The sequence below is a fragment of the Borostomias antarcticus genome (assembly GCF_949987555.1).
Source record: "Borostomias antarcticus genome assembly, chromosome: 21".
In the NCBI taxonomy this organism is placed as follows: Eukaryota; Metazoa; Chordata; class Actinopteri; order Stomiiformes; family Stomiidae; genus Borostomias; species Borostomias antarcticus.
This window is the reverse complement of record NC_140254.1, coordinates 2,598,408-2,621,589: the sequence shown is the minus strand read 5'-3', so window position 1 is coordinate 2,621,589 and position 23,182 is coordinate 2,598,408. Positions and strand designations below refer to the sequence as shown.

Sequence of the window (23,182 nt, the reverse complement as noted above, 5' to 3'; positions counted from 1 at the left end):
TGGACGGTGGTGTCACACGCCATGCTGACTCATTCAACCTGTTCTCACCGAAGTGTTGGAAGCCACAGACACAACAAAACGGAATAAAAACTCCAACCACAAAACAGCTAACAACAGCAGAGCAGTTATCACCCTGTGCAGGGCTTGGCCGTCACTGGGGGAACGGTTTTGACTTCCATAAGTTCGGTGTTCTATTCTGAACGGAGGAAAGGCATTGGGGAACAGTGTGAAGCTGCGTGGGAGGATACATGAGCTCAGGTTTCTTTATTGAACTGTGAGGACATTTTGGGTTCAGAAATCAGACATCACTGTGCAGTGCTATGCAGGCTAACTCCTCTCATAATGCGCGAGTAGGTAGGAGATTGCATGAGCCAGTCTGTCAGGGGTTATGGTGTGAATTGCAGTGCCATTACATCACTTACATGTGGGGACAGTAACACCTTGCCTGTTGGGTCCAAGAGACAATAAGCCTCATTCCAATTAGGCCACCAATATCTAAAATAAATTTTGTAGGCATGAACATTGAGGATTATCCGATAAAGAATTAAAGAGAAAGTACTTCTAAAGGTGAGCATAAATTTACCGGATGCTTGTGGGGTAGGAGGTTGAGTCTTTATACAGGAGCAGTGCACCAGAAATAGAAGTAACACTGCTCTCAATCGGACTAGGTGCCATTATCTCTGCTCGCTGTGAGCTGACAATGTGCTTGGACTGCACAATTCATTTTCACCACCCTTGCTAAGAATAGCTCTCATAAAAAGCAAACTTGTTTTTAACAGTCCTTTTCCTCACTTACAGACAACAACCTACTGGTCTTGAGCCTTGTTTCCTTGCTATGGCACAAAGCTAACCAGTAAAAGATATTGATTATAGCCTTATTGCTCTTAAAGATGAAGCATCTAGCCCCTCTCCTCTCTCTTTGTTTTGCTTTGGGTTGCTCACACATTCCATCCCCATCCCTCTTTTTTTCCTCATCATCCCTCTCCCACCCACCCCCCTCTATATCTTTTTCCATCCCCCTAACTCTATTACAGCTGCCTGATTTCCCAGGCAGTCCCGAGGCTCCAGAGACGTCAGGACAGACAGGATGACATAGCGGTAATTAGCTTTGGCTGATCACCTTCTCGTGACCCACAGGCAGAGAGCAGCTAAGCGTTATCTTCGATTCCTGCTCCGCTACAAAGGTAGGCTTACAACATTTGAACTGTGTTTTGAATGTCACCACGGCGAAGACTTGAAAAGGTGCTACCCCAGAAAAGTCTTTTGAAAAAGCCTGCACCAGAAAATCAAAGGCTGGGCCTAGCCTTCTGCAGGAGCTGGGAGCTGGCAGCTGACATTAAAAGCGGGAATAATGACGAGCAGCATGCTAAAAGGGGAAACTTGCATCATTACGGAGTTTGAAGTTTGAGAATTTTATTGTGTTTACTGTGACATACAATCATGTTGAGGGATGGGTGTGCATCTGCGTGGACATCCTGAAGAGCCATCCAATATTCCACACATATGCATCACCACCCCACCCTCCTACCCCCACCCCCCACCTCACACACGCATGGAGCCCTGCAAGGGGCCACTCATCCCCAACAGCATGCTGGGATACAGCGATCTAAAATAACCTCCCTCTGTTGGTGACATCACACTGCCAGACAGGAGGGAGGCAGGAGGGCGCATGCAACCGCAGCTTGCGGGGGAGTTGCTTGTGCACGCGCCATTACACAGAGTCTGCAAAAGCCACCGTTCAGAACTAACTGAAAAGTAAAGAGGTTTTGGCTGTAATGCAGTTACCCAAGCTCGTCATGCACGAGCTTCTACAGGGGGAAGATACATTTTGCTCCATCATAATGTGTCTACCTTTGGGGCGCCTATCAGAGAAATACAGTCTCTGGGAGCCTAGGATGCTGGTAAGATGGGTGCTTGACCTGGCAGTGCCACAGGCCTTTGCTGGCAGTGTTGAATATTTCATGACGTTGCCCCCCCCCCCCCCCCCCCCCACCTTCTCTCTCTCTTTCCAGCAAAGGATTACATTGGCCTCCACTGTGTAGTCAGTGGAGTGCCGGCTGGGCTGCTTGAGTGAACGCCTATCTCTTGAGTCCATGGGATTTTTGCGCAAACTCAACTGCCACAATCCTGGCAGCTCAGGCCTGGATTTGGTTAAGCTTGACACAGACCATTATATGCCAGCATAACACCATGTTAACTGAGATACAGGGACGACTGCTGGGCTTACTGCCAAATCTAAACCAGGGGGAAATTCTGTGAACAGAAAGATGCACTGACCGAGTATAAACTATTTAACTACTCGGACTGCATTTCAGCTGGCCGTGAAAGATACTGAAGGATAACAGTGCTAATGAGTAGCGTGCCAGTGGCTACCCAGACTGACCTTGGTCAGACAGGAAGTCCAGCATGGTCTGCAGCAGGAAGGACAGGTGGCGGACAGACAGGCCAGGGTTGCCCATGCGCCGTGAGGCGTACACCAGCTCATGGAGGAGACGCATCTGCACAGCCGCCCAGCCACAGTGGGTACCTGAGATGGGGGAGGAGGAGAGAGAGAGAGAGAGAGAGAGAGAGAGAGAGAGAGAGAGAAAGAGAGAGAGAATATAATACATTGACATGGGCACATAGACAAGCGATACCTGATTAAAACTGATATTCACGGGGCGCCCCGGTAGCTCAATGAGCTGGGGCGCTTACCATGTAAAGGCTAGTCCTGTCTGTCACCTACACTGTCCCATCCCTAATAAAGCAGAAATGCCTTAAAAAATATCTAAATAAATAAATTTAAAAAAAGATATTCACACCTATTGTAACACAAGGCATGAATGTGGCATGAATGAAGCGGAACATAACTTACGTGTTGGCTACTCCAGGCCTAACTACATAGAGTGTCCTCCGTCCCCTGATATAAATGTTGTAATGCACTTTAAACTCAGCGAGATACAGTCGAGTCACTGATGATGATTACTCTAAGATTTAAACAGCACTTCTATAGCACTTTTAGTACAGTCGCTTTCCAAATTCCCCATAAAAGCACAACACTTGGGCTGTTGCGGCATTAATTCAGGCGACGTTATTTTCTGTCGAAGAGCACAACCACCAGACATCTTAAATGGCATTCTGGCCTGACAGCAGTGCAATGTAGCGTGTGGATGTGTCTCGTTACATAAGAACTTTTCAAGCACTCCCCCCCCCCCCCCCCCCCCAGATCTCCACAGCTCCACTCAGAGCCGTCAGTGCTGAAATGAGAGAAAGAAAAACAAGAGAGAGAGACAGAGAGAGGATGAGGGGCGAAACGCAACATAGAAATCCGTAAATAAGCTATTGTTCCTTCAGCTACACTGATTCGGGGACCTGAAATCGTGACAGAGATGCTTGTGAGTTATCAGCGTTTTTTTGTACCGCAGACATTACTCATTTTCCACTGACTTTTCTCTGTCATCTGAAAAACTATTAATGCAAATCCTTCATGAGCTCGTTTTTTTTTTCCCTGCGCCCACTAAGCAGTCTAAAAATTGAGTGGTTCCACCTGTCTGCCAGTGATTTCACATGAAGCCAGTGCTTATCTGGAGGGCAGTAATCCAGAGGACACTGCGGCTTTTTTTCCCTGCTGGATGTCGTTTCTCTCGTCCTCCGAAATGACTTCATCCATGGTAAAAAAAATTACAAAAAATTGAGGTGGGATTGCAAGTGTCTGGAAATCCAATTAGCACATCACCAAGATACAGACAGCAGTGCCACCGCCAAGCAACCACCCTGTCACAACCTGGCTGAATTCAAATGCACTGTACCTTCTAGTCGCCTTAAAGGCCATGGGTGGAATTAGCTGTTTCTTTGTGGGAGACGCCTGATGATAGGCCTACTGTCCTACCTCTGTCATCTCAAAGTGAATTAGCATTGCACTAATGTCTGAGGTGTGCAAAACTGTGGAAGGTTCAAGCCAATGCTATCTGAGAGAGAAAGAGATAGGGAGAGAGAGAGAGATGGAGAGAGAGGGGGGTAGGGAGGAGGGGAGGGCAGAGAGAGAGGGAAAGAGAGGGGGACAGAGAGAGGGGGAGCAGAGCGAGAGACGGACACAGTCTTTCTCTCACCTTGGTAATTGAGTGGAGCAGTGAAGAAGGTTCCCATGCCAATTAAAATACCATTTGCTCTTCAATATATCAAGCCACTACTCCAGCCCCTGTTGCAATGAACTATTGAGTTCCATTTTCTCTCTCACTCCAGCTGGCTGCACCGGGGGCTCCCCTCCTGGATAAACTCCCTCCTGACACGTCCCTGGGAGCACTCACAATCATCTCACAGCTTTTCCTCTGAGGACTCTCCAGAGACTCTCAGGAAGCCTCTATTTCACTGGCTACCATGCACTGTGCAGTGTAGAGTGGACCTCAAAATGTTTTACAACGCAACAAGTGCACATGTAGAGCCCTCTGAGTGGCTCTCACGTGACTTCAGGTTTACTTGGGGGAAAGAAGTGCAGAATCAGCCGATACCTGGGTTTACTTTGTTAAGAGCTATTCCGAGTGAAAAGTCATATTGGCTGAAATAAAAGCTTTTCTTATTTTGCCTGCTGCTGCAACACAATCAATACTCACGCACTCAGGTGTTAACAAGTACCAATCGTGGTTGTGAATAGGTGTGTGTGCGTGCGTGCGTGTGATAGACCTAAGAGAAATGGTCAGAAGTCAACGGTGCCCCAAACTCCTCTCTCACGTACGTTGTTTGAACGAGGATCACTCACAAGACAAGTATGGATTACCCAGAGCCTTTTGTATCGCTGGGAAAGGTTTCCTCTATTTTCAAAACCTTGCCGTTGAGTGGGTGCATTAAGTGAGGGCTGAGAGAGTCTGTGCTGCAAACAAGCTTAGTGTGAGGACGCAGCAAACCTGAGAGTCAGGTCTCGATTGTGCGTGTCTTTGGAAACAAAGTGGTGCTCTGAATGGATATTACCCCCGAGAAGCGCTCTTAAAAAGGTTGATATTTTACATAAAGCTGGGGGCTGGATCAGCCCAGGTTATTCCTTCTCTCTGTGTACTGACATAATAATTAAGCATGTGTCTGAGGGAGAGATAAAGAGGGAGGGAGAGAGACAGAGAGTGAGAGGAAGAGCAAGAGAGTGAACGTTATAAGCCTAACATTTCAGTTTTATCCCGTTCAAAATAACAGCGAAACCATCGGCTTATTAATCGTCAATGGATTCGGAAAAAAAAAGGAGAAAAAAAAGACTTGTTCTTCAAAGTTCAGCAGCGTGGCCCAGCGCCTCAGCCAGTCAACCTACCCTTGCTGAAGTCCTTGGGGTCAAGGGAGAGGCTGTAGCCAGGCAGGGTCTCCAGCAGCAGCTTGTAGCAGGCCCTCCAGCCCGGCTCAGGGATGGTGGGCGCCACACACTGCATGGCCGCCACGCGCTTGAAGAAGGCCGACTTGCGGTGGAAGCCAATCAGGTCGTAGAGCTCCGACAGGATGCTGTAGCGCTGGATCTTCTCCTCCTCCGAGAGCTTTTGTCACAAGAGGAGGTTTGAGACACACAGAGTAGCACGTCATGTTTTGGATGAGTAATGCTGCGCTGTTGCAATGCTATCCCTCTATCACCAAATGTCAAGGATTTAAAGGGCTGCTGGTGGGGGGGTCATTTCAGGGGCTCATTTTGGGTTATTCAAATACAAAACTTCCCTGAATAGGTAACAAAATTGACATGACCCAGCACAGCACGGAAGGACAGGGCTTGCATAACTGGGACTCGAGCACGACGCCTACACACTGCCCTCACTCTTGCCCCAAAGACAGCAGATTGTCCAGTTTCGGGGCTGGCTGTCCAGTGACACATAGGAAAGCTCGGGTGTCGGATTCTGCGGTCGGGGGAGCGGGGCTTTGCCATTCCCCTAAGCTGGTTCCCCAGAGGGAGGTCCGTGTGGCCAAGGTTACCTACCTGGCCAAGGTTGATGTAGACGGCATTCTGGAGGAACTCCGACGCCTCCATTGCCCTCTTCTGAATGGCCAGCACCCTGACTGCCTTCACACAGGCCTCCAGCTCGATCACGCCCGCGTTCTTATACTGGAGCGGGAGAAAAGAGAAACTCGGCTCAGCAACAAAGAATGAAACATGAATAATCAATGAGAGCTTCCTTGACTCTTCCACCCAATCTCATAATCAAAATGGATGCTTTCCCAATAACATTAGACCGAGCTCATCTGTGAGCACCCGCTACAGAACTTTGCCGCAGGCCACGAAATTGTGGTCCCGTGTGATCGCTCACTTCATTCACCCATTGGTCTCTCGCAGGGGAACCCTCGACTCACAAGTCAGTCTAAACGTTTTACTCAACTAGAGACTGAGGACATTCTCCCAGCTTGCATTGCTAAAACTGGGTGGAAACAATTAGAGGTAAAAATAATAATAATAATTACAGAACCAATCCAAAGTGAGTTTAAAAAAAATAAAAAATAAAAATAAACTGCATTGCACAACCAATCCAAAGTCTGTAGGGCATAGGTTTGTTCAGGGCTGAACCAATCCATAGTAGTAGACGTAGGTTTGTTAGCGGCTGTTCTCGCCGCCATTCAAACAACCATGTTAAGCATAGAAATCTCCAGATATATTGGAGGGCAGAGATCTAGGATGGTCTGGTATCGCAGGACTAGGAGAACCCAGGAATGCGCTAAACAGCAGTTCCCCTGAAGAGCGAACCTAAGAGGTAGCGCTGCAGAGACTTCAGTAGCCTCATGTTTTATACAGACCTCCACAATCCTCCCCCCCCCTCCTCCCAACTCCAATTCCATTAACTCCTTATTAAAATTCAATTAATACTGTATCTAAATGGGCCTGTGTCGAGATATAGATATTCATTTTGAATGAACTAGTAACAGGTAAAAGGGCCAGGGGAGGTCAGGGCAAAAAGGCAATTATAATAATGGAGACAGCACGGTGCTGCCTCTGAATGCTATGGGATGATATAGTATGCCTGCTTAGTCTTCCCATAACATTAAGGATACTGTTAGCAAGTTCCACATTTAAACATACCAATGAAGAACCAAACAATATCACAGTATAAAGGCATCCGTCCATAATGGCATGATAGCTCAGGTATTTTGCTAGATGCTGAAAGGTACTGGGTAGTGTACTTCTTTACTGGGTAGTGGACTTATTAAAACTCAGGTTAGGTTCTTTGGACCCTTGACTGTACTCAGAAACATTCAGCTGCAGTCAGCATGTGCTTTTTTGTTTACAACCTGGACACAAGCACTGCTACACTCTCTCTGTCTCTGTCTCAAAGATCTTCACACAGATAGCAGGTCAATCACTGCCCCCTGGTGGATATGTTCATGATTGCAGACAGGATAGACCAAAAGTTCAGTTGTCATTGGCATGTTTGAAACAAATTCTTAGTTTAACAACATGCTCTGGTTGAGTACCTTGCCATAGTAGGAGATGGCCTCCTTGTATTTCTCTATGATGTCCTCGGGGCTCAGACAGTTTTTGGCACGTCCAATCTCCGCGCTGGTGTCTGCACTGATCCCATTGGCTGTGAGAGCACCTGCACTCAAAGAGGGGAGGGAATATGAACAGTGGTATTAAAGACCCCTGCAATCCAGATGGTCAGTGGATTTGACCATCATCCGATCTGCTGCTGACAGCCAACAAGAGAGGAGAGAGAAGGCGAAAACAGTAACAATTTATAAACTTCACAAACAAATGTATTGATCCTTAAAACATCTATTTCACTAATGAGGACACCATGCACATAATGAACAAAAATCAACATTCAAACACTCAACAAGAGACTGACACCTGAGCATACTCAAATGCTACGCGTTCATCATAGATCAACACGCATTTCAGAATGGACCTAGCAATGGACCTAGCATCAGCATGTCTACACATTAAAAGACTGCCATGCAGGGCATTCACTTTGCAAGGCAAATACAGTGTGCATCTAAAGTAGTAGTTATAAGATCCTATTTCCTGTATATAATAAACACGTGGTAACGCCTGATGGACATGTACACAGGGATGAAAATTAACACCTGCCACCGACCAAATGCGGGTAAAATTTCCAATTGGCGACTAGATTTCGGAAGGCTATCTGAAAAAAAAATATATATACTTGGCCGATAGATTTTTTCATCCACAGTCCCCTTGGCAGGTGACTCACCGTGAGCCAAAAAGTTAATTTTCACCCCTGCATGTACACATACAGGTATGGACTGAAATGGAAGAGCCTTACAACGGGTCCTGCTAAGCAGTCATATCTTGAATGACTGTCGAATTATCCTGAGCACTATTTCGCCTGTTGTCCATTTAATAGTATTTTGCTTGTTGAACTAAAAGGGATCTGTTTGCAAACTAAGTTATTGTGATGATAATCATGTGTTAATAGGGGTGTATATTCCATGAGCACAGTTAGAATATATGTTTCTAAAACGACTGTGAGAAGTATCACTCAACCCATCTGATTAGGATACAAATTTCGATTGAGAGTACATTGCCTAGCAACGGAGCCAGGTCCATAGCAACGACGTCGGGCTGTCACTGTGACACAGCATGTGAATAATGAGATGCTGCATGCGACATTTCTGCAGCCAAATGTGCATTATGTTACACCCTATTTGCAACACAAAGAGATAATCTAACTGCCTCATTGCTGATGAGCCAAAGTCACGTCATTCAAACCACATCTAATCGGACAGTTCTGCGTGGTATCTGCAGGCAACAGTATCCTTAATGACTAAATGAGTCCTCAGGTAGCCCTGACAGCATTAAGATTACCATAGCAACATCGCCACCTTCTGGCGAATTATGTGAGGCCTAACTCTTGTGTCTCATCTACGTAACAGGGCAAACAAGTGTCAAAGACAGAAGCCACTTAACTGCATTTTGACACCACAGAGCCATTAATAACAGCCTTCAAGCACAGAAATCCTATTTGGTTTTTCCGATCATACGCGCCATGTATAACAATATGAGCAGTAGTGATGTTTTTGATCTTTAGGGTACCAATCACTGGCTTAATAGGAGTACATTGTGTATCAAATATACAGCAGCACACACTACTAGGTGATGCTAAGAGACCTGCCGTAGGAGAAAGAAGGATGTCAGTAGCAGGGGACAAATCAAACACTGGAATCAAATGTAGTGCAGTGGGGGGCTGTCACGGAATACACACACGGCAAATGAGCACACAGAGGGCCACAAGCAAACACAGGCAGACGTCTACTGTTACGCGGGTTAGTGTGTCGTACCATACCTGGGTCAATGAGAACCTCCTGTGCCCCTACAGACAGAGAGAGAGAATGCAGATTCACTCCATGACACAGGGTGCAGTTAATCAGTTAATAATAGCAGTTAATAATAAAAGCGATGTTAGTCCTAACAATCCTTCCCAGGCCAGCCCCTGTTCTCCTAGCAAAGCTAGCACCTGGCCTGACACCTGAGCACTACCAGAACCCCTGCAGTCAAGACCAGGGTGGGGATTGGGTTTTACTGACACCTGAACTACTGATAACATTGACATGAACTGAAGCAGTTTTTGAGCATCCCAGTTTAGAGCAGACAAGCAGAGCTTCCAGCACAATCCAGACATGACTAGACTCAATTTTCCCTTTAACATGATGTTATGTGTTATCTAGGAGTTACTGAAAGTACAGTACCATGTTAATAAACGTGTTAATATAGAATATTAAAATACCAACGAAGGGTTAGGTTGTAGGGGCCAAAGGGAGGACTTTGTCAGTTGGTGGGGAATGTCCAGTGAGCATAAAAGAAGCAGTTGGGATGAGCAGAGCTTAGCAAAAGCTTGAGTTGCTTGAGGGCAACACATGAAATAAGCCGTGACATTTCCTTTCACTCCGGCTGTCATTCAACCACACCTCGTTCAGAGGCATCAGGACGATCTACTGGTGCCCCGTGGTGACAGGGCGGTCGGGCCCATCAGCGCTTGCTTACCTGGCCGGTGCCTCTTCCCCGCTTCGGCGGCCTGGGAGATGCTGGGTTTGTGTCCGGCAGCCTTGCCTGCTGTGCCCCCGGGGTAGTGGAAGATAACGGAGGCAGAACACAAGCCCTCTAGAGCAGCTGGACAAAAGGCACAAAAGGACAACATAGTCGTAGTGCTAACACAGGCGGTGCGAGAGGCTGTAGATAAGACCCCAGACCAGCAGGGGTCCTCGCTGGTCCGGTGGTGACGTTGCAAACTACAGGACACACCCCCATACTAAGGTATATATTTACGAGCACACACCTGAAGTGGAGAGAAGGATGCAGTTAGCTATCTTATTACTAGGTACAAGCGAGCCATTCTAGCTAGCTAGCTTACTAGTGTTCTTAATTAGTAGCTACTAGCTAGCTACCTAACTAGCCATTCTAGCTAGCTATCCACCGTATACACAAGCACCATCCACGTGAATACAGGGGCCAGATATGGACACAGGGGTGAGGCAGATTTAGTAGGTTGGACCCAGGAATGCAGCGATGCGGACACGCTCTACATATCTCAATACCCCGCGCAGGCACGCACGCAAGTGCGCAGGAAATTGCTCAATGCTCACTGCCTATGCGCCTCCATGCATTCCGACGTTGTGTAGTCACTTATATGGGTATCGTAGTAATGGGATGTGTCGTGTAGTGATGTAGTGACACGGGTGTGTCATGTAGTAAAAAAAAGGGGGTGTGTCGTGTAGGAACCGGTCGCCAGCGAGGACCCAGACCCCGGGACCAGACCCCGGAACCTGAACCCAGACCCTGAACCCAGACCCCGGAACCTGAACCCGGTCCCTGAACCCGGACCCCACCTGCGAGGACGCAGATAGACCTACTAGCTCCCTCAGGCTTACCCCCCAGCCACAGGAAGTCGTTGACGGAGCGTAGCAGCTCTACAGCCATGTGGTAGTGGACCAGGGCGTCCTGCAACATGCCCGCCTGCAGACACAGGTCCCCCACGTGCTTCCTCATCCGACCCTGGCAGCGCTTCTTATAGTGCCTGAAGAAGAGAAGGAGGAGATGAAGACCCTTACTTACACTTAGTACGCACTAAAGAACTGACAAGGAACATAGTGGATGTTTAACGCAAGCTTTTTAATGACTATGTATAAAAAGGAGAAGGGGGGTGCTGTGCTAGATATCCAAAGACGTTCTTTCATAACTTCTTACACAGTAGACATCTCGGTTTCCATTTATTCCCGTTCCTGAAAAAGGTGCTTGCCTCTCTCATATCTCATCCTACCAGGGTCCCATAGAGTGCCAGTGTAGGAGACTCGCTGTTGGAGTAATCTCTACCTAGTTATATGTGGGGTGGGATTGGCTAGCACAAGCAAAGGGAGGAATACAATAACATGGACTATAGCCTACAGCTGGGGCTCCTATTGTGAAGTCTTGCACATACACACAGGGATTGAGGAGGGGGAAACATACATCATATATAAGTAGGGAGAGGAGTCGCTGGAGTACTCGGCTATTAGAGCCTTTTATTAAGGTGCAGTATAAGCTTGACAACGTTTCGATGTCAGTACATCTTCATCAGGTCCTGCTGATATACTGCACCTTAATAAAAGGCTCTAATAGCCGAGGGCTCCAGCGACTCCTCTCCACACATCATATATAATTCGTTAGGGGGCCAGTTGTAAACCTCTGGAATCTCTGACTGGGGCCTGAGAGACTGGGAAGGTGAAGTGTAACTCATTCATTTAGCTTTGATATCAAACTAGGATACATTTGGGTTTAGGATCAATCTAGTAATAGACAAAAAAAATCATTTCTGTAGCCTGAAATACCTGTGTGTGAAGTTATTTAAAAAATTTAGTCAAGAATCACTTAAAATATAAATTGGATGCCATAATCAAACTAATGTTTTCATGAACAGGTGCAATGAGAAACGAGGCTCAAAAATGATGAATTCAGGCAGCCAAGGGTGTGTTGATGCTGCTGCTACTTTAAGTCTAGCCTTGTGAGACCATCCTGATCTAGCAAGTTGACTTTCAGTTTCTCTTCGCAGACCAGTCTTTCTCCCCATCTCGAAGGATTTCAGTGGGCGGGAGTACTTGCCTTGACAGTAGGGACGCACTGATGCATCGGCATCGGCCGATGTTGGCCTTGTTGACTGCCATCGGCAAATAAAATGACATTCACAGATGGTAGTGGCCGATGTTATGTCGCAACAATTACGGCTTTTTTTGTTGCAAAACGTAGCCTACCCAGCTGCAGATTCAGAGAAGATCCGTGACGTAACACCGCAAATGCACATGTAGTTTGCTGTCAAATTAAAGTGAAATGAAAATCTGCATTTTGGAACCAAACACTTAATGTCTTTGTTTCCCTGGCAAAAAGGGGGAATAAAAATAAAATAAAAAACATTGGGCATCGGCCGGATTGTTATTTTTAACATCGCCCCAGAATTTTGCAATCGGTGCATGTCCTACTTGACAAATTCCTTCAGCTAATCAGCGTGACAAAACTGCCAACTCCAGTCGGAAGGATGGTGAAAACGTATTTTCCTCCAAGAAACTCCGCTAGTGCATACTCTTGTTTCTTAATTGTTCTCTTGTTGTTTAATTGTTGTGAGTCTATTTCTGCAGTAACTGCAATTAAGGCTGTTTATTCTACTAGCGTTAACGTTACTGCTTGTTGTTTTGGTAGACTGTTTTGCCGCGGGAACCAACCAGGGGCTACATTCCACTGCGGGGCAGAACAGCAGTCAGAACACAATCCCTGATTGGCCCGGTCAAAATGTAAACGAGTAGGAGAGAAACTGTTGAAGATAGGGGGAGGTTCTGACTGATCTGCGGAGAGAAACTGAAAGTGCGGTGTGATGACGATGGTCTCGCAAGGCTACTTTAAGTCCAGCTCAAGGAACGCTTAACCTTCCCATTCCTCAAAGCTTTGAGATCTGAACAAACCCTAACTGCTTGCATTGTGTCATGTGTTCAGCAAGTCCAAACTATCAGCTCCTCCTGGAGCTTCCATGACTATGTTTCAACAACAGAGGGAGGAGTGATGAGTTTGACTCTATGAACCCATGCACACGGCAGGGCTTAAAGCTGATGGGGCTGGGATGGCTTAACTACAGCATTATGTCTAACAGCAGCTCACCTTTTCACACCCAACAATAAACTCACAGGACAGTATGAAAGAAAAAAGGAGAAAGACAAATAAACCACGATAAAGCAGAAAGAAGCAAAAATAAAATAAAAATAAGATAAAACAGGCAAGGTTGTCCTTGGCAACACGTAATGAGCATTGTGACGGAACAGAAAACAGTCAGAATTTTATCATTACAAGCAAAGATTAGGCTATAATTGTTTCACTTGCTTACTTACTTTGTTTTAGTTACTTGTTTACTATTCACACACAAGGGTAATGGATAATTTGTCCTATCCCTTCATTTGGAAACAAACAGTGATCCAAAACTTCATCTAATCAGTGTGGAAAAGTAAATAACTCACCTGCTATCAGTGTCCAGACCCACAAAGTCTTTCTTCTCAAAAGGAACACAGAGCAGCGGGATCTTGTCCCCAGATTTGTCGGTGGCCCGGTCCAACCTCTTGGACTCCAGCACGATGAAGATGGACTCCACAAAGTCCTCCACCCTCTTCTCCACGTCTGCGCAGTTGTCGTAGTCGGAGTAGAAGGCCACGTCTGTGCGCTGCTGCTCAGCGATCTCCCCCTGGAGCCCAAACACCAGCAGGCGCGAGTCGTAGAGCGTGGAGCCAAACACCTCCTTCTGCCCGTGGAAGCGGTCCGACGTCTGGGGCCACTCCTTGGCAGACGAGCAGGTTGTCACAGCAATGAGGCCCACCACCTTGCGGTGCGTCTGAAAGTCACCCCACTCGTTGTTCTCCGGCAGGTAGTGGTGGCGGTAGCGGATGTAGAGGAGGCGCTGGGAGTCCCGGATGCTGACCTGACTCACACCGGCGATGCGCTTGTAGATCTTGAAGAACTGGTCCTCTGGCACGATGCCCAACGGCTGGACCACCACCAAGACCGTCTGGTGGTCCTCCGCACACTGCATGTAGTCTGGGACGCTCATCTTCTCACGTGGCTGAAAATACAATTCACAAAAGGGTTGAGTCCGTGAGGCTATAAATGATTACACTGCCATCACTCCAGAAATAGAAAACCAACGGTGCCCGAGTGGACAGATTTTTGTCGCCCACCCGATTAAATCAAGGGGGGGATATTAGATTGACGTGCATTCGTCACATGTACCAGAGTCCACCATCCTGGGGGCGCTCGCCACAATTCATTTTTCCCATTATGAGCCCACCATTCATTTTTCCCATAAAGGGAAAAATGAAATATGGCAAGTGCCCCCAGGTGGTGGGCTCTGGTACATGCCAAGTACATTTTTCTTTGTAAAAACTATGCTTGGTGTCTCAGTAAAGTCTATTATACCTTGGAGCTTGTCTACTTTCTAAATCCAGAGTTCAGAGCTTTTAAAATAAAATTCTGTAACTCGAGGGGTCTTTATTGGTCACAAGTGTCACACACACACACACACACACACACACAGACGTGAGTGAGGGCGACAAAGCGCACACACACACACACACACACACACACACACACACACACACACACGTCTTCGGCCGTCGCCAGGCCATTGGAAATTGTTCCCTGCATTTCTCCCTTCAAAGCCACCATGCCACAAGTGAGGTGTCTTGCTCAAGGACAGTTCGGCACCACGCCAGGAGCTGGGATCGAACCGCGGAGTCCTGCCCCGCCTGAAAGACCCCCCAAAAAATGAATGCCAACAATCGCAGACTTTTAGATCACTAACGTTTTTAGCATAAGTCAATGGAGTTTAACACAGCGAAAATTACCATCGCAATTAGCGGACATTTTCTGACTGGGAGTGAGAGATGCTGAATGAAAATATTTTCGGTTGCTGTAGCTAGCTACATAACTAATGTAGCCACAGTTTAGTCTGTCTTCTGACAGTTCACAGTTCTAACAGTTGTTACTGTAGGGAGATGACCACAGCCCTTAACCCTTACCTCCCCCCTTCCGTGGGCACATTATCAGACACCCTCATACCTGCTTGGCATGCAGTTGAAAAGAGAAACATCATAGGTGAGCTTACCACTGTCAAAAGTAGCCATAACCAGCAATGGCTGGACAAGTATCACATAGGATCACTATATTACAGTGACAGTCCACTATGTAATTGAAGGCCAACTGAGACAGAAACATCGACCCAGACAGTGTATGAGTCCCAAAGTGGTAGAGTAGTATCGATAAGAGTATTGTTTAGTATCGGTATCAATAAGCAGTATCGGTATCAATACCGGTATCAATAAGATCCTAACGATACCCATCCCTACCAGGGACTTTGCGATCCCCAGCCATTTAGTAGCTCTTTTGCTTTTTCTAGGTCTGAATGTTAGGATTCTCATTCTTTGAGACACACATATGGGCATTTTCCTCATAGACATCCATTGCAGAAGCACTCAGTTTGCACCTCCAACCTGCGTTCGTTTGCACCTCCGACCCATTGATTTATAATGGACAAGTAGCGTGTGACATCACTGTAGGCAAAAGAATAAGTTAATATTGAGGTTAGATGCATTGTGGGTACAATAAAATCCAATGACTCATTTACGTAGTTGGATCATGCTGGACGCATGCCGGGGACGCATTTGGCCGCAGAATGCACAACACTGCTTGAAACGGCCAGACATTCCACAAATGCAGGAACAACATAACTGCATCTGCCTCTTGTTGCAGGGTGCATGCAAAAAACAGACTGGTGCTCATTGCATCTCTGCCCTACAACTGAGGAGTACAGTTTCTGGATTTCGTTTTCTGAATTTCCAGAATTCAAATAAAGTTCTCAGGGGCCCTTCTACTTCAGAGTTTAGAGCTCCGGGAGTTAAATATTATGCACATAAAATGCTTTAACACTTAAAACATTGAATATATTCATATTCATGAAGAAAATATCACATTTCCACATCTTCATTACCACAAAGAAACATACATCATGGGTGAGGGACAACACGTTTAACGTTACTGTTGCATTTGGCTTGTTTGAGAGTAGTCAGACTGTTGAAGTCAGGTAGGAAGGTCGAAATATAGTCTAATATTGTCAGTGACAATAACTTAGCCACGACAAAAATGACGGGTCTCTTTTTACAGCTGATACTCATCCTGTGAGGGGTTTCCATATGAATGGTTTCGCGTGACGTCTTGTTCATTCATAAAAATAAAAACACAAGACAGCCACCTTGCAAGAGCTTGATACTGCTAGCCAGCTAGCAAGTTACAAATGTATTTCCTAACTCACGAGTGTCATATTTACCGCCCTACTTATTCTAATGGCACTGTCGACATTTTAGCTAACGTTTATAGCTTGACAAATGCCCAAACACTAACGTCAGCTAGTTAACTGGTTGCTAACGTTAGCAGCAGCAAGCTAGCAAGATCAACATTTGGCAAGCCGCCTACGATACTCCAATTTATCCACCTTCACCGTCTGAATATCAACCAGTGTTATTTATAAATATACACCCAGTACATTCCTGTTACCTTTTCAGGTCGCAATGGTCACTCAGGTGAAGGCTGTGAAATATCTTGCAGAAGTGACAGTTCCTTCTTCCCTTGCCTCCTTCTTCCCTTGCCTCCTTCTTCCCTTGCCTCCTTCTTCCCTTGCCTCCTTCTTCCCTTGCCTCCTTCTTCGGCTCTCAGTCTGATAGCACGTGTGTCAGTGTTGCACGCTACTGCCAATGCCGGAAGGAGCGGCTACAAAGCATACTACCAGTCCATTAGTGCCTCCTACTGGTTGTACAATAATGTTTGTTTACACTGTTTTTGGACAAACAGGTCATACTTACTTTAATTAATTGTGTTTACAAAGCAACAATACACACCCAATCCTAATGGACATAGTATGGCAGGATCCAATGTATTAGTTTCTACCACAAATCTTATTCTGTGTGTTTCAAGGTTCGAGGTGGTTTATTTGTCCTATGTACAAGATACAGGTACCATGTACAATTTCAATTTGGGTGGGTATTGTGGCATCGCCAGTCACTTGTGACATTCCTCAGTGAGATGAAGACAGAGCAGTGGAAACTGAGAAGATATGCCTTAATCAAGCTATTGCACAAGTATTACAAAAACCATATCACACTGAGTCACTGTGTCTGGTGAGTGTATGACTCACACTCAATCTGTTTTCATGTAGTTTTGCACTCTGTTGTACCACTTTAATATTTCATTGAAAATGAACAAATCACAATTTCAGAGATGAAATGCATAAAAATTGACACCAAATACATCTTATTCCATTTATTTATTTTTTGACCCATAAATCACTTTTTCACAATCTTCTTGGAAGACAACAGCATCTTATTCTTAAATGTATTATTTTTTCTGGCCAAAGGGGCATTGGTCCAAAAAGCTAAGCAGAGGCTCAAAGAGAGACATGGAATGTTTAAAATATTGTTGATAGTGTGATAGTGAATATCTTACACATCAATAACAAGCAAACCATCTACTACCATCAACCGACAATACACTGCACAAACATTGTCTGTGAAGGCTGCCATCACTGAGAAGAGGTCTCACCTACATATCCAGATATATTACACATGGAACTAGCGGACGTGGGCATTATGATAGCTGTGGTCAAGTCAAAACAGCAATTTAAGACCCTGGGTTAAAAGAGTGTTTAAAAAGACAGGATAATGAAGGGGTTAGATGTTGAGATTCCTATAAATGATAGAGAGCATACATTATGTGCAAACTTCCCATAGAGAAAGAAAAAACATTTGGAAGAGAACAGACACATAAAAGCACTAGAAGTTAGGCCTCCAACCTTCCCGAGTGGTGAGTGTTAGCTAAGGCTGAGATTGAGTCAATTCAATCCAAAACAATGATTTATACCACTTAGGGTTTAGCTACAATAGTGGGAATGGTATCACAATGAGAATGAGGCAGAGTTTTAGTGCATGGTCACTGCATCTTCACACAGACAGAGTTATCACAGATGTAACATGGACAAAATAGGACCTTAATAGCCATGAGGAACTGTGTTGTTTCACCATATCTCACAATGATGTTACAGTTTCATGTAGGCTTGAGTCTGGAGTAATGTCTATTCTACACCCAATACTGACAGCCAAGGAATACCCAGACAATTATGTGATATCTAACACATTTAAAGCAGTCACTGGAGTAAGAGTTACTACAGCCAACTGTAAAACGTTTTCACTGATATTCATTGGCACCATATTGAGAAACACTTTCCAAGATGAATTCGGATTTCTGATGTGAACCTTTGATTCCTAGCCTCCAATTTATTGAAATGTTTAGACAAAACTTAAATGCAATGTTGTAATCTATCTACTGCTACATTTTAAAGAGCTAATTGATTAAATCCATGATACTGTATTTGCAAACGCTCTTCCTCCATGCACCTTGATAGTTACATAAAGTACATATACTGTATATGAGCCGCATGGGAATCTGAAGGCCAGGAATGGGAAAAAACAAACAAACAGGAATTAAAACTGGTGATGACCAAGCATTCTTTGTTTGGTCTGCGGGGAGATCATGAAGATTCCTAGTGAATCTCAGCCTCTGGATTACTTTAATCTTCAGTGATCATGTGATCACAGCCCAGATTAGATTACCTAATTACCACCAGTCTGGGTGCTCCATTGATCCCAACAGGACTAAGACGCATTAGTGACATTAACACATCAGACAGGAATGGACCAATAAGGAAACCGTGGAAAGAACATAAGACATTGTGCAAGCTTATAAAACATAAACAATAATAATAACAGTGGTTAGGTAAGAGTCCAATAGTATAGTTGTTTGTTTGCGTGTGTCTTTTGATTGGTTGGTTTTATGTATTTGGCATTCATCATGGCATTGAGACACAGGAAGGTGGGCAGTGCCAGTGTGGTTATCACAGGCTTCCCTTGGAGCATGAGAGGGGGAGGGGGGTTGAGACTGGGCTGGGCTGGTGCAACCACACACGGCCCTCATGCCATCTTCAGAAACTGTTTCACTGCGTCTTCCTCCACTGCCTCTGAGAACATCTCATAGTTCTGGGGGAGGAAAAACCAAAACCGCTCAATGTACATCCTGTTCAAACACAAAAATACATTTAAAAAGTGAACTGACAATAAGGACCGACAAGTCACACTTCTTCCTCACCCCACAGTACTGGTCCTCGTTGAAGATTTGGGGCGGGACAGCTGTAGGGTTGCCTGCCTTGCTCCTCATCTCGTCTCTGACCTCTCCTCCCACAGAGATGTCGATCAGTTCGTACTGGATGCTTTTACTCTCCAGGATTCTCATCACCTCTGCCTGCTGGGACTTCACCTATAAACACATAGGGATCAGTCTTTTTTTTGCTTTGTGAACAATAATTAAATTCTATAATAATAATAATAATAATGTTATTATGCAATTCCTGAGGCTAGCATGGTGAGTTGGGTGGGGATTAATGTTCTCGGCAGGTGCAGAGAAAAACATTAGGCCTAACATAACCACTATACCTTGCTTCAGGCAACACCAGGAGTATGGTGAGGCCTACTTTGTCTTTAAATGCTAGCTTGTCAAGGGTGTGGTTGATGATTAACAGGGAAACGCTATCTTTGTGGGCCGGATTGAGGAAGTTGGCAGGGGAAGTCTGCTTTGTAACCACGCCTAAATAAAGCACCAGCTACAGCCTGGCATTCGTTGGGCAACACACTAAACAAACACATTTGGGGGGGAATAGGTCTAAATGTCATTGAAACTCTTTAATGGAAATATAGCCGCGACGTCTATCTTGCATTTCAATTAGCGCAGTTAGTATTAATCCAGGCCTGTTTAATTTCCATCCACAGCAGGCCATAGTGTCACACTGGTCATATGACACCGCACTGTGCCTCATGTATTTTCATTCAATCTGCAATGATTGAACACTGCAAGCAGAGAGCAAATTCCTATGTAGTTAATAACAGATTTAAGGGATTCGTCACTGTTACATTTGGTCAAAGCTTAGCAATGTAAATCTTCGGACGTGGTGTGTAGTTTTTGTGAGAGCTGGATCGATGACTGTTCAGTGTTTTGGTTAGCTAACCTTATTTCTTCTTCCTGTCAGGGACCGTAATGCCTTATGAGCCACCGTACAGGTACACGATGGGCAGGCTAGGCTACATCATGCCAACGTAATATAAGAGAACAAGCAATTCAAACGCCCTTTTCTACGATAATGTATAAGAGTAGACAGACATCTCCGCCCAAAGCATGTAGAGCAAAGTAATGCGTGCACACAGAGATATAGACAATCACAACTGCTAAAAGACTTATGGGGTCCCGTTTATGCGCATTTCCTATGCGTTGTTCATCCCCAAATGAACTTTTCGAAACCAAATGAAGATAGGTGAAAGATAAATAAGCAAGCAGAGATGCACAATAAACTCTGATGGTGTAGGCTATTATAATACCAGGGCGTTTGGGTGTGCCTCGGGCAGTGCAAGAAACTCAATTATATCCACATCATACTAAGCGTAATGTTCTCAATAGGTACACCCTATAACCTATGTCTGTGTGAACTCACCTCCCTAGAAGCTGTAACGGTGGTATAATATAATTTGATGCCCATGGTCGCAATTCTTAAAATCCCTTTGTGTGTCTCACGGCGAACAGTTCTCTTGCCATACAACCCATGATACAACCCCCTTGCACCCCACCGCGCCAGCACGGTCGCGATTCGCTGTGTAGTTTAAAGGGACAGTGGTATACAAACTGCAACTGATAATGTAGGCCATTCCCGTGCGTTCAACCATGTCTGTTCTTTCATAGTTTACACAATATCCAGTTATTTTGTTGCATTCAAGGTGACACATATTTCAATAAAATCCTAGAAAAAAGACATGTCACATTTGCTAGGCTACTTGAGCAAACCATTGCCATATTTTGAACCCATGTTGGCCTCACTTGGATATGAAGGGTTAACAGCTCAGACAGACAATCACTTTCCATTTAACAAGTGGAAAGAAAAGGGGAAAATAAAAGATTCTACTTATTTTGATCAAATGCCACTAATGGCAGGGAACAATCTACATGTATCATGATTACAAACCCTCAATGACTGTAACCAGTGAGCAATCAACTTGTTTGTATGACATATGGTAATTGTATAGGATCAGGTGAAATGATAACATGCTGAATCCAGAGTTTATACTGGGGGTGGGGGTAATCATGAACGCAATTGTGGGACCAGGGAATGTAATCATGAGACATATGTTAATTGGCTACATTGGTTTAACTTGGCATGGTATTTATCATGAGGAAACAGACTGTTGCCTACCATTGTGAACTGGGCAGTGGGGAATGTGGGAGAGAGTCCAAGAACAGGCCAGCTCTGCTGAATCCGTTTTTTTTTCTTCTCCAAAATGAGAGTGGGCTGTGCTGTACCAGCGCATGTGCGGGGGCTACATGCACTGGTAATTTCAGGAAGAGGGTAAAGACAGGGAGTCAGACTTAAAAGTTTGACCAGTCTTGTCAATACTGTATGTCATTGGACACCATCACAAAGAGTTCGATTTCTACCTTGCCTGAAGGGGGAAAGGCTGGGGAACATAATTATGTGATCACAATGACAGAATATGAGGGGGAACATCTGTGCTAGGAGAAATAGCTCACAGAGCTTACAGTAAATAGATACATAGCTGCAAATAACATTATATTAACGGACAATACACTAGATCTACTCAAATAACCTACAAAACACACACTCACTCACACACACACACACACATATATATATATATATATATATATATATATATATATATATATATATATATGTGTGTGTGTGTGTGTACGCGTTGTTCATTATATTTCCACATGGTGGCAGTAGTTCACTACTTTTATTTTCCATCTGCTGGGAAAGAAATGTGGTCCGTGCCTCAGACTGAGATTGGGGTTCTATGGCAGGCTGTGGTTGCAATAACAATTATATCCTTGGTATTCCAAGGAAGACGCTAGCGGGTGATAATGATACACAGAAACTGTTGTGGCTTCAATAGCTTTTTTATCACCATTCTACAAATGGCACTGGATTAAGAGAGTAATAGGAAGTGAATGACCTGTGTTTAATGAATTCTGATAGGTCATGGAAAGTCTTAACACAGATGTGTTGTAAATATTATATAATAATATTATATTAATATATAAAGAAGCATACAACAAATAAAAAGGAGGATTGAGACCAGTGGAAAACAATTTGGAGAATATTTTGAGGGAGTAGGCAACCCATTTCCTCACACCTTTATTAAATCCCACTGGCAGAAGTGATGTTTAACTAAATGTCACCAAGGAGACCTCCAAGCAAGAGCCAATCAGAGCCTATGTCTACTCCGGCTTGCGTCAGAGCACTCTGCAAAAACAGTCAAAGGAGAGAAACATGGGAAACTCCCAGACCTAGAAATAGCAGTCTTGTAAGCCAGGGTCTTTTTAGAAATTCTTCCTGTCCTTCTCAAGAAAAGTACCAAGAAAAAAACATTTTAAAAGAAATCTGCATATAACATCGAGTAGAAAAGTTATTTATGTAAAAAACAGCATAAGGATTTATCCAGCATAAAATAATCACATATTTAATTTGTGGACTACAGATAAACCAGTGTAAACGTTATAATAAACCAACACCCATAGCAGTGAACAATACAGTGGCAGGTGGACTAGCATTACAGTAGCAGAAGCAACATATTTTGTCTAATGCAGTGAAAAGAAAAGTGATTAAATTGTTAATTTTGCCCCCGAGCATACCACACTAAAAACAAAGGCACCATAAAATTATTTGGTTATCCCTAATCACTAGGCTTTGTTCAGTTATGGGCTTCTTCGCCTCTCAAATGTGATGAATAACAGACTGTCAAAAGGTACAAAACATGATATTCCAGCATGTACACTTCATGCAGTACCTATACAATACTCCCACTATAAAAATATACTGTCAATATGCATCTCTGGACTGACAAAAGCACAGTGCAGTCAGTCCAGTCAATTGTTCAATAGCTCATGAGAAAAATCCAGTTTAATCTCTCAAATAAATGAGACATAATGAAAAACGGCCCAAAGAGTGAAGTGGATAAATTCATTAGGCTCGTAATCAAAGTGCTATATGGGACGAGTCAACTTCAGGTTGGTGTAACATGTGATATGTAGCATTGAATACTTTATTGTAACAACTTCTTGCTG

The 23,182-nt window shown here is 44.6% G+C and overlaps 2 protein-coding genes across 2 annotated transcripts in view; both read right to left on the bottom strand.

Moving 5' to 3' along the window:
* trappc9 (trafficking protein particle complex subunit 9) overlaps positions 1-16,575 on the bottom strand; it is a 247,302-nt gene extending 230,727 nt beyond the window's left edge. Inside the window, exons 1-9 of the mRNA XM_084455432.1 lie at positions 16,505-16,575; positions 13,423-14,018; positions 10,819-10,964; positions 9,935-10,060; positions 9,237-9,263; positions 7,405-7,526; positions 5,921-6,046; positions 5,273-5,489; positions 2,384-2,527 (exon numbers count right to left, since the gene is read on the bottom strand). Of these exons, the coding sequence (XP_084311558.1) occupies positions 2,384-2,527; positions 5,273-5,489; positions 5,921-6,046; positions 7,405-7,526; positions 9,237-9,263; positions 9,935-10,060; positions 10,819-10,964; positions 13,423-14,006 (1,492 nt within the window). The 5' untranslated portion in view covers positions 14,007-14,018; positions 16,505-16,575. The remainder of the gene's footprint in view (positions 1-2,383; positions 2,528-5,272; positions 5,490-5,920; positions 6,047-7,404; positions 7,527-9,236; positions 9,264-9,934; positions 10,061-10,818; positions 10,965-13,422; positions 14,019-16,504) is intronic.
* Positions 16,576-17,287: 712 nt separating this feature from the next.
* sh3bgrl3 (SH3 domain binding glutamate-rich protein like 3) lies at positions 17,288-20,660 on the bottom strand. The gene is made up of 3 exons (XM_084455373.1): positions 20,538-20,660; positions 19,145-19,312; positions 17,288-19,035 (listed from the first exon to the last, which is right to left on the bottom strand). Exons 1-3 carry the CDS (start codon positions 20,580-20,582, stop codon positions 18,970-18,972), a joined length of 279 nt encoding a protein of 92 aa, XP_084311499.1. The 5' UTR covers positions 20,583-20,660; the 3' UTR covers positions 17,288-18,969.
* Positions 20,661-23,182: the final 2,522 nt, after the last annotated feature.

Bases quoted from the DNA above. Each gene is read 5' to 3' on its own strand.
- sh3bgrl3 (XM_084455373.1), bottom strand. From the start codon at position 20,582: ATGGGCATCAAATTATATTATACCACCGTTACAGCTTCTAGGGAG. The intron at 19,313-20,537 runs GTGAGTTCACAC...ATGTGTTTATAG, and splicing joins CCGTTACAGCTTCTAGGGAG to GTGAAGTCCCAGCAGGCAGA. The intron at 19,036-19,144 runs GTGAGGAAGAAG...TTCCTCCCCCAG, and splicing joins ACGAGGACCAGTACTGTGGG to AACTATGAGATGTTCTCAGA.